Source organism: Haematobia irritans, chromosome 5 (assembly GCF_050003625.1).
Source record: "Haematobia irritans isolate KBUSLIRL chromosome 5, ASM5000362v1, whole genome shotgun sequence".
Classification (NCBI taxonomy): Eukaryota; Metazoa; Arthropoda; class Insecta; order Diptera; family Muscidae; genus Haematobia; species Haematobia irritans.
The window spans coordinates 175,373,242-175,385,188 of NC_134401.1; the positions used below are offsets into that span (position 1 = coordinate 175,373,242).

Genomic DNA, 11,947 nt, shown 5'->3' on the forward strand with positions numbered 1-11,947 from the left:
AGAAAACTAGGAGTGAAAAAAATTATAATTTTAAAAGATCAATACGGTACCCACTTTTTTGTTGCAAACATATTCTTACATAATTGATAAAATGATGGAGTTGATGGGATTGATTGGTCAATTTCACGAAATAAAATTGGTTACTAAAAGAAATGAATAAAAATTATATTATTTTAGTCCGTTTAATGTAAACAGGCTTCAATGGAAAACGGTATTCACATTTCACAATTTCTTACCAATAAACGTAGATTGTTTTCCATTTTTACAATACCACAAAACACAAACACAGGTAATTTCAAATACGTTCTCTCATATATTTTTTCAAACCTTTACTACGTGGCCATTTGTTGTTGCACACTTTATTTATTTCAACCCTTTGCTATGATTTGTTGTTGCGTTCAAAATATTTATGTACACATTTTCAATGCAGCAGACAGAATGTCGCCAATCATGTTTTTCAATTTACGCGAAAAACAAAAACCCAACCGTTCGTTACAAGTTACTTCTATATACTGATCTCTCCATCGTACAATGTTGAATAAATACCCATTCTCTTGTTCTCTTTTCGCTCTTTCCATTGCTCAAAATTATTCAATTTCAATCACAAAAGTGATTGAATCAATCACATGTGTAATTGGAAACGGAAAAAATTTCAATCACGTTTGTAATTGAAAATTATTTCCGAATTGATTAACAAATTAATTGAATCAATTAATATTTTAATTGGAAACGTAACAAATATCAATCATTTTTTTAATTGGGTTTTATTCGGATTTGATTAAATAATTAATTGAATCAATTAACATATTAATTGAATCCGTTTCCAAATTCAATTAAGTGTTTAATTGAAAAAATGTTGGTGATAATTTTTTGTGTATACAAGTCAATTGTGAAATTCGTTCAAACACTATAACGTAGGTACTATGTTGGATTTTTTCCCCCAAAACTCTGAATTAAAAGTGTAACGGCCATTTTCATGTAGCTCCGTTAGGTTTTAATTGCCAGGTAACAGAAAACAAATTGCAAATATCTTGTCTTCAGTTAACTTTAAAGGTTTGTATTAAGTTCGAGTTTAGCCGCTAAAATTGCCATTTTTTCACGATTACTTTTCTTAATAAGTCCACTTTAAGGTGGGTATTAAGTTCGAGTTTAGCCGCTAAAAACGTCATTTTTTCACGATTGCTTTTCTTTAATAATCCATTTTAAGGAATACAAACTTTGTGAAAATTTGCTTTGGGCTTTTCCCCATCAAGTTATAATAAAATTTGCAACAAATATGTATAATTTCATGTATTTTTCTTACTGATTTAGTTTTCACTTTAGCGATTTTAGCGGCTAAACTCGAGCTTAATACCCACCTTTAAGGTGATTATTAAGTTCGAGTTTAAGGTGGGTATTAAGTTCGAGTTTAGCCGCTAAAAACGTCATTTTTTCACGATTACTTTTCTTTAATAATCCGTTTTAAGGAATACAAACTTTGTGAAAATTTGCTTTGGGGCTTTTCCCCATCAAGTTATAATAAAATTTGCAACAAATATGTATAATTTCATGTATTTTTCTTACTGATTTAGTTTTCACTTTAGCGATTTTAGCGGCTAAACTCGAACTTAATACTCACCTATAGCAGCTAAAATCGCCATTTTTTCACGATTATTTTTCTTTAATAATACTTTTTAAGGAATACAAACTTTTTGAAAACTTGCTTTTGGCTATTCCCATAAAGTTAATACTGATTTAGTTTTCACTTTAAAGCTGAGTACTATGTTCAGTTTAGTGTTGTAAATTTTGATTACTTTTGACTACTCGTTACTACTCGTTACTTTTCAATTGAGTACTCGTTACTACTCGTTACTTTTGTAAAAAAATTAAAAAAGACATTGTGGGCACTTTTTAATAATATCTTCCTCTTTTTTAAATTTAAAAACAGTATAGAAAAGCAAATTACATTATCCAGTTTTATTCTAGTGTTATAAAATGTGGTGTTGTAGATATATGGGTCTCGTTAGAAAAAGATTTTCACCAATCATTCAAATATTTAGAGCCAATTTCGTATTCACTATTTGGAATTTTTTTTCGTCAGGGTTCTCTGAAAACAATTGGATTGAACCAGCTGAAGTCAACGACATTATTATTCATACTATTCGCATGAGACGTGTTCCATGTGATGCTTTAAATTATAGCTCCCACCTACACCCAATGCAAATTTTTTCAAATGCAAACGTTTTTAAGAAATCAGATAAATTTTTCACTTTGTTCAAAGGTGAAGCCATATATCCTTTTCGTGTTATTTTAACTGATAAAACGATTTTCGAAAACTTCAATTAATATTTTCCAAGAAGTCAAGAATTTTACTTCCAAACCGCCAACTTACTTACCGTCAGAAGAAAAAAAAACTGGCATTGAAGATATTGAGTACTCTTTTACTAGTAACGAGTACTCAAAAAATTAGTCAGTAACGAGTACTTGTAATCAAATACTCGTTACTTTCCCAACACTAGTTCAGTTTTTAAGCTGAAAACCAGCTTGTTTTCACGGTTACTTTTTTAAATTAATTAAATTATAAATATAAAATGGTTCACAATCAATTCCTTAGATCTTTTCCATTTATTATTTCACAAGACTTTATAAAAATAAAATCGGCTTCACACAGATTTTTGTACTTTTATTTTAGTGTTTTGGTGAAAAATACAAACATAGTACTCACCTTAAGGTGAGTACTATGTTCGGTTCTTTCACCAACACACTAAATTAAAAGTACAACAATATATATGAAGACTATTATATTTTTATCAATCCTTATCAAATAATGGATGGAAAAGATCCAATGAATTGATTGATAATCATTTTATATATCTAAATTAATCAAATTAAAAAAGTAACCGTGAAAACAAGCTTGTTTTCAGCTCGAAAATTGAACATAGTACTTTAGTGAAAAAACTCGAACTTAATACCCACCTTAAAGGTGAGTACTATGTTCGGGGTTTTCACCAAAACCTTAAATTAAAAGTACAAATATATTTAGGAAGACGATTATATTTTGATCAAGTCTTGCAAAATAGTGGATGGAAAAGATCCAAAGAATTGATTGCAAATAATTTTATATTTCTAAATTAATTAATTAAAAAAAGTAACCGTGAAAACAAGCTGGTTTTCAGCTTGAAAACTGAACATAGTACTCAGCTTAAAATCGTAATTTTTTCACTTAAGGTGGGTATTAAGTTCGAGTTTAGCCGCTAAAAATGTCATTTTTTCACGATTACTTTTATTTAATAATCCATTTTAAGGAATACAAACTTTGTGAAAATTTGCTTTGGGCTTTTCCCCATCAAGTTATAATAAAATTTGCAACAAATATGTATAATTGCATGCATTTTTCTTACTGATTTTGTGAAAATTTGTCATGGGCTATTCCCCATCAAGTTATAATAAAATTTGCAACAAATATGTAGAATTTTATGCCATTTTTTTTACTGACTTAGTTTTCACTTTAGCAATTTTAGCGGCTAAAGGTGAGTATTAAGTTCGAGTTTAGCCGCTAAAATCGCCATTTTTTCACGATTACTTTTCTATAATAATACTTTTTAAGGAATACAAACTTTTTGAAAACTTGCTTTGGGCTATTCCCCATCAAGTTATAATAAAATCTGCAACAAATATGTATAATTTTAGGCCTTTTTTACTGTTTTAGTTTTCACTTTAGTGAAAAAAGTCGAACTTAATACCCACCTTAAAGGTGTGTACTATGTTCGGTTTTCGAGTTGAAAATCACTTTATTTTCGCGATTACTTTTCCTGAAATAATCAAAATTATAAATGAAAACAGACATATTCCTGTAAAGTCTTGCCGAAATCTAGAGGAACAAGAAATTGCACATCAATTGAGTTAATTTATCTGCTTCATATTGAACTGTTTTAATAAAGTAACCCCGAAAATTTCAACGCGAAAAGCGAACATAGTACTTACCTTAAACTCGAACTTAATACCCACCTTAAGGTAAGTACTATGTTCGCTTTTCGAGTTGAAATTTTCGCGGTTACTTTAATAAAACAGTTCAATATGAAGCAGATAAATTAATTCAATTGATGCGCAGTTTCTTGTTCCCCTAGATTTCGGCAAGACTTTACAGGAATATTTTGGTTTTAATTTATAATTTTGATTATTTCAGGAAAAGTAATCGCGAAAATAAAGTGATTTTCAACTCGAAAACCGAACATAGTACCCACCTTTAGGGTAGGTACTATGTTCGGTTTTCGAGTTGAAAACCACTTTATTTTCGCGATTACTTTTCCTTAAATAACCAAAATTATAAATGAAAACAAACTTATTCCTGTAAAGTCTTGCCGAAATCTAGAGGAACAAGAAACTACGCATCAATTGAGTTAATTTGTCTGCTTTATATTGAACTGTTTTAATAAAGTAACCACGAAAATTTCAACGCGAACAGCGAACATAGTACTTACCTTTAAAGGCCGGTACTATGTTCATTCTTGCGAAAAATTTTTATGGAAACCATTATTTCGCACATAGAAAGCGGCGTTTTTTTAGGTAGCTTGGAGCGCTATTTTACAGGGAGCGATATTGGATTAAGTTGGTGGTGTTGCTTGTTTTTACAAAATAACATTTTATTTTTCCTTGGGCAATTGATCTGCTATTCCTTTGATCCTTTGTATAGTTTCGGAACAAAAATATGGTCCGTATTTGATTTATAAACCCGCACAAATAGTTTTTAATAAATAAATTATTTCCTAATTCACATTGCAAATGGCGCCGTGCTATAAACGTCAGTTTTTCAACACGAAAAAACAAAGTATCACAAATGGAAAAAATTTCGCAAATTTTTCGCATTTTTTGGTTTTGTATGGAAACCGAACAGAGTACCGGCCTTAAAAGAAAACAAACCTATTGTACCGGTATATAAATTAGTTATTTGGACCGAGTACCCGGTTCGAAGTAATCGTTTGATTAAAGACACTATTCGGCATTAACTTTCATTGTATACAATGCCGGTGTATGTGTGGATAATGGAAAATAGAAAATCCAATAGATAAGATATGCATTCCATCGATTTGTTGGTCAAAAAATGTTTATTTTCAGAATCATCCATAAGTACACCTTCGGTTGCCAATTGAGAAACAAGCACAGGTGAGAATTTTCTTAACGCCATCGTGCAACTTGCTTGAATCGAAACAAACAAACATGGATGACAGGAAAAAAAGTGTAAGGCGAAGGGTGAATACGCCTAATGCCGATCAAAGCACCCAAGACCCATTGTTGCGTCAAACACATACTGGCGAGGTAAGGATAACTTTCTCTAAATTGTGAAAGATTGACCAAGTTTTTTTGGTGTCGTTTGCATGTGTGTTCTCAGATCTACATTTACGGTTAGATGATAAGATATAACTTAACGTCAACTCTAATCACGGTGCTACTGTGCTACTACTAATTAATCACTTCTGTACATGGTTACTAATATTTCTTCCCTAGACGAGTATATCGAAGTAATGTTATAAAACCATTCTTTTTCCAGAGTGTTGGTTTGAAAAGGTTTTTTATTCAACGCGACAGAATCAAATGGCAATGGGCTCCCGTGTTCCTCAGCTTATGGATTATCCTCTACTACACTGTGGCCATACCGGCATATCACCGACTACCCAAGCCTTTAAACATTAAAGATGAAGCAAAATATCCCGACAGATTCATTGCCGAAAGGGCTGAATTGAATTTACAGAAACTAATTGATCTTGGGCCACGCGTTGTGGGAAGTTCATCAAATGAACAGGGTTCTATAAAGTATTTCATGAATATTGTGCAAAAATTAAAGAGTGAGGCTAAGGACATATACGATATTGAATCTGATGTACAGATAGCATCTGGTAGTTACATTCATTGGGAAATGATTAACATGTACCAGAGCATTCAGAATTTCATTATAAAAATTGGTCCCAAAAACTACAATGGCACTTCATATCTGTTGGTGAATAGTCATTACGATTCTGTACCCGGTGGACCCGGAGCGGGAGACGACGGTGTAATGGTTGCTGTGATGTTGGAGACCATTCGAGTTTTATCTCAGTCCAATAAACCATTGAAGAATCCCGTAGTGTTTCTTTTTAATGGTGCAGAAGAAAATCCTTTGCAAGCGTCTCATGCTTTCATAACTCAACACAAATGGGCAAAGAATTGCAAGTATGATCTCAATGTGGGTTGGCAATTGTTTTCCATAATTAAAATGAAAAATATTTTTCTCACTTTATAAGTGCTTTAATAAATTTGGATTCTGCCGGAAGTGGCGGACGAGAAATCCTTTTTCAATCGGGGCCTAATCATCCTTGGTTGATGAAGGTAAGTTTCTAAATGTATAAACTTTGTTCATCCTAATAACTAATTCCATTGAAAGCATTATAAAAATGCTATTGTACATCCGTATGCTTCCACTGTAGCTGAAGAAATGTTCCAAAAGCATTTTATTCCCTCTGATACTGATTTTCGCATTTTTAGAGATCACGGAAAAGTACCAGGTATGCATTCAAACGCAAAAACGTATAAATTTGACCAAATGTCTTAATGTATCGGAAATCTTTTTAGGCCTTGATATGGCACATCAATATAACGGTTATGTGTATCACACACGCTACGATCGTCCTGAAATTATACCAAGAGGAAGTTTTCAAAATACTGGTGACAATGTCTTGGCATTGGTAAGGGAAATAGCGAATGCTCCCGAGTTGGAAGATACATCGGTATGTACATAGAATACAACATTTGAGTTCATTTTAAATTAATAATTTTGTTGCATGCTTAGAAATATGCTGAAGGACATACCATTTTTTTCGATGTCATGGGATCCTTTTTAGTATTTTACACCGAAACGGAGGGAACAATACTGAATATTGTGGTGTGCTTGTCTGCAATTTCGGCTTGTGGCTACTCCTTTTTCCAAATGGCAAATAATGCTGGTTTAAAATTACGTCATGTTCTTAGACGTTCATTGCACACATTTTTGGTTCAAGTGCTCGCGGTTGCATTAGCTGCAGCCTTGTGTTTCTTAATGGGTGCTTTCATGGATTTAATCCATTTACCGATGGCCTGGTAAGTTTTGTCTAATTTTCTTTATTTACGGTTTATTCAAATTTTTTTGATTTTCAGGTTTACTCATTCGTGGCTAATTTTGGGTTTATATTTCTGCCCCTTATTTTTCGGATTTGCCATAGTACCTGCCTTGTATTTTCAATATACAAAAGACGTATGTTTTTGACTACATTAAATAAGGATGGGAATATATTTTGAACTTTTTGCAGGAGCGATTCCCATTTGGACACCGTGTTCAGCTACTGCTGCATTGCCATTGTCTATTTTTGTCATTTCTCACTCTTATAATGACCATTTGTAAAATCCGTTCTGCCTTCATGCTTATGATTTCCATTCTTTTCTATACAACGGCTTTGATAGTGAATTTGGCGACAAAACTACATAATAAATGTAAGGTGCTAATTTTTATCAAAATTGTTAGTTTTTTATTGAGATGGATTTATTCTTCCAGCAATACCTTGGTTAATACCCCACATCATTTGCGGTATTCCTCCTTTCATATTCTATGCTTACCTGTCGCACGGATTCTTCGTAACATTCATTCCAATGACTGGACGTTTTGGTGCTGCCGTCAATCCTGATTTGATTATTTGTGCCTTTACAGTTGGAGTTGGCGTATTGACTGGTGGATTTATGGTTAGTAAAGAAAATGTCAACTAATTTACATTCAATAATGATGTCATTTTAGATTCCAGCTTTGAATCTGTTCCGCAAGTCAAAAACCATTATTTGCTCGTTGCTTGGAATCACTTTAATTTGCTTAATTATAGCTGCCACACCATTAGGATTCCCATACAGGTCTGAAACAAATGTACAAAGATTTTCAATTTTACATGCACGAAGAACATTCCGCGATATGAATAACGATGTTCGCCGTGTTGAAACTGGTTATTATATTTTGCCTCAAGATCGCAGGACATATTCTGTAAAAAGTAAGATTTTACACTTTGTGGGTAGATCCATTTTTCGATTTAATAAAAATATTTTTTTTCACAGAACATGCCATCAATATGACATTAGCTCAGCCCATTATGGATGACTGTGAAAAAGAAATGTTGTGTGGTTTGCCATTGTACAATCATAGGTGGCACAAAGCGAGGTAAGTCGGTATTGAATATTTTATATGTATTTATACAGTTATAATACTTATATTTCAATTAAACAGAGCTTCCAGCCTTTGGATACCGGGACCCGATCCATCCTTCGATAACATGCCCGCTTTAAAAGTGACATCCAAAAATCAAATAAGTAAAACAAAAATACGATATGATCTTGAATTGATTGGGCCCGATCACATGGGAATATATATAAGACCTCTAAGTGGCGGAAAAGTTATCAACTGGTCTTTCCATTGGACTCCGTTACGTATGGGATGGGAGCCACCATTCTTTGTCTACTTCTCGTATGGTATTCATAGTGATCCATTGAAATTTTGGTTGGAAATTGAGGTACGTTTTTTTTTGCGAGTGTAGCCTTAAAATGCATACCGAGTATGTGGATGGTCCGATGAATATATTGTCTAGGAATAGACGTGGGGAAAAAACATAAATTTATTTATCTGTTGTGCTGATATAATACCAAGAGCTTCAGGACCAAACATGAATAATATTGTTACATAAGCAATAATTCAATTCAATTCAAACATTTATTTAATCAATTAAGTCCTCTTGGACCATACATTGATAGATTTGAAAAAAAGTACAACAAGCTAAAGAAATTACAAATGCAAAGGAAAAAAAAATCATAACAATTCTTAAAACTAATGTGAATACAATATTCTCAATAGCTAAAAAACTACACGCACATTTCTTTACCTATTATCAATATAATATTTAATTCAAACTTTTTTTTGTTTATTATTCAAACTTAACACAGATATGCCGACCGTACTACATGTAGTACACCTGTTATGTTCAGGTTTCTGCGTTTACAGTGATTTACATTTTCTAATCTACTTGTTGGTGTGCTACAGAATATAACGGCCCGTCGGCATATCTGGGTTAATATTAAAAATTATGTGTTTAACAAAGATTACAGATTCCGCAACCATAACTCACACGTTAATTCAAAAATGCATAATTACAAGTCCAATAACGAACACAATTTTTTGTCCCATGTACACATTTTCATATAAAATGCCATGTTTCAATGAACAAATTAAATATATATTATTAAGAGGTCAACAAATAATAAAAGATTGATTATTTTGTGGATATTGTTTTAGCTGAAGTAGTATAACTACAATTTAGTACAATTGGCATTAAAGTTAAATAACTAATGGTAACGCAAAATACACATTTTATGATATAAAAAATCACATTGTCTACAATTATCAAAGAAAACGTCCATCAAAGTTCGACGTGACTAAACACACAGTTTCTGTTTTTTGATTGTAATTATTACAATTGTCTGTTATATGAACAATTCCTTTCTTGTTAAAGTTGCCCGATTATACAACTACCTGCCCAATAATTCGAAATATTTTTCGTACTCCGAAGACGGGTATCGAGAGAGATTTAATTTGGATTTGCTAAGTAACGGTCATCGAATTCTATGCTAGTAGTTTTTGTCAATTAATAGTTGAACTAATAATTACTGTTGTTGAAATTATTTTCAAAAATTATGTGGGACACAAGATACATATATTTTTTCGTTTATCCTTTGAATTTAATTTTATTTAATTTAAAAATAATATTTTATAAAAATAATATATTATTATTTTCCAGAAAAAAGATGGCGATTGGAGTACCCCAAATGTTGAAATTGGTATAGGTGGCCATTGGAACCATCAAGAAGATATCCATACAGACGAATTCAAAAAATTCCTCGGTAGTTTTCCAAAATATGTTGACGTAACTGCATGGCCAGCATCATATGATACATGGATTTTTTAAACATAATCGACATAATAGAAATAAATTCTTCCATGACATTTTAATTTTAAAAACCACTACTTAAATGAAACTTTTATTGACTTAGTAATAATATATTAAATTATTAATAACTATTTTGAATAAATACAGTTCAGGAAAATTTTTCTTTTATTGTGTTTCTTTTTTTATTATTTGTAACAACTTCGTTTGTTATCAATCTTTTGCGAAATAGCAAGAAAGAGCTATGGAATAGGTGTTTCTCAACACTACACCCTAGGAAATTAGTAAGTAGAAAAGTTAGTTAGCAGAAAAGTCTGCTGAAAAAGGGAAAGCAGTCACTGTTTGCTGAAATAGGAAACATTGTTTGCTGTGTCTTTAAGCTCGATTACACTAAACGATGTTTTAGTTTGGCTGAAACAAATAAAAATGTCAACGTAAAACACAATTAAAACAATATTTTATTAATATCTATAGTAATTGTCCAAAAATCTGAATATTTATCAAATTGAGTCACAACAGCAAACGAAATATTTGCTGATCGCATTTAGGAGCTTGTAAGTATATTACAGTGCAAAAATATAAAAAAAAAATACTTTTAGTTCTTAAATATGCTTTGGGGAAAACTTTATAACCTAAACATTTTATAATTTGTTGTTCGTTAGACCCTGAAGTACAAAAACATACTTCAGATTAGAGGTGTGCACGTGAGTAATATTGTGCTCACGCTCGCGCACACTCACGACGGAGAAATCATATTCACGCGTAGGACTCACGGTCACGCACGCTCACGAAAAGAAAATTTATATTCACGCACACTCACGCACGAAAATCTTTTAAATGTCATGACTCACGAAAAAAATCGTGAAAAATGTCGTGACTCACGAATAATTTTATGAGTGATTTACCTATAGAACCTGACTGAAAACATGAGTATGGTTAAAATCGAGTGCGTTATAAAACTCTTACCACTAGGATTTCACTAAAATTATAAACGAATTCAACTCGTAAGCAATTTATGTTCGTAAGCGGGATTATTTTCGTGAGCTTGTTTTTCCGAAATTCGTTACTCACACACACTCACGAAGATATTATTTTCGTGACTCACGATCACGCACGACATTTGGTTGGTTAATCACGCTCACGCACACTCACGCCGTTGCCATAAGCGTGACTCCCGACTCACGCGTGAGTCACGAAAATGTTCGTGAGTCACGATAATTTCGTGTCACGTGCACACCTCTACTTCAGATATCAACGGCTGTTTTTAGCAGACTTTTCTATAAGTGTACGCAGAAGTACGCTGTGAAGTAGAATAAAGAAATATGGAACTAAAAAATAATGGAAATGGAAATATAAATAACAGGTTGGCTGATAAGTCCCCGGTCTGACACATAGATGGCGTCGCTAGTATTAAATGCATATTATTTTTATATAGTACCAACCTTCAAATGATTCGTGTCAAAATTTGACGTCTGTAAGTCAATTAGTTTGTGAGATATCTCTCTAAGTCCTTTTTTTTATTTTCTAAAATTGCATATGAATTTGAATTTGTTATACTATACGCTCATAGAAAAAAGACTGCTGTTAATAGCAAATACTGACTGCTGCTTTTCGGCAAACAAAGTACTGCTGATTTAGCAGCTTTTTTGTGAAAAACAGCAAGCTATAGTCCCTCAATGACAAATATTTTATATGCATACATTTTTTCCCACAAAGCAAGAAGTGTAGTAAAAATCTTGGGTGCAAGTCTAAATATTAATTCAATTTGTTATCAAGATTTTTTCCCAAATCAGAAGTACATTAATCTAATCCAATCAATGTAATTTAGGCACTACTACTTTCAGATTAACCAAAAATCTTTAATCACAAAAGAACAAATTGTTAAGAAGTACATATTTATACTAGCTTCCTTTCCAATTGATATGCCTTCTTTAATCGCAAATTTATACGTTTATTATTGTAATAATCATACCAATATTGCTAAT

The 11,947-nt window shown here is 32.2% G+C and overlaps 1 protein-coding gene across 1 annotated transcript; it reads left to right on the forward strand.

Annotated features, from left to right (window-relative positions):
• Positions 1 to 5,022: 5,022 nt before the first annotated feature.
• On the forward strand, positions 5,023 to 10,122 carry LOC142238141 (endoplasmic reticulum metallopeptidase 1). Its single transcript, XM_075309692.1, has 13 exons — positions 5,023 to 5,295; positions 5,528 to 6,186; positions 6,258 to 6,342; positions 6,398 to 6,518; positions 6,586 to 6,740; positions 6,803 to 7,089; positions 7,147 to 7,243; positions 7,299 to 7,479; positions 7,541 to 7,725; positions 7,778 to 8,021; positions 8,086 to 8,188; positions 8,255 to 8,537; positions 9,816 to 10,122. Exons 1-13 carry the CDS (start codon positions 5,197 to 5,199, stop codon positions 9,981 to 9,983), a joined length of 2,667 nt encoding a protein of 888 aa, XP_075165807.1. The 5' UTR covers positions 5,023 to 5,196; the 3' UTR covers positions 9,984 to 10,122.
• The last annotated feature ends 1,825 nt before the right edge of the window (positions 10,123 to 11,947 follow it).

Excerpts from the sequence above, each read along its gene's own strand:
- LOC142238141 (XM_075309692.1), top strand. The coding sequence starts at position 5,197 with ATGGATGACAGGAAAAAAAGTGTAAGGCGAAGGGTGAATACGCCTAAT. Across the intron at positions 6,343-6,397 it reads ATCATCCTTGGTTGATGAAG|CATTATAAAAATGCTATTGT; the intron begins GTAAGTTTCTAA and ends TTCCATTGAAAG. Across the intron at positions 7,244-7,298 it reads ATTTTCAATATACAAAAGAC|GAGCGATTCCCATTTGGACA; the intron begins GTATGTTTTTGA and ends AACTTTTTGCAG.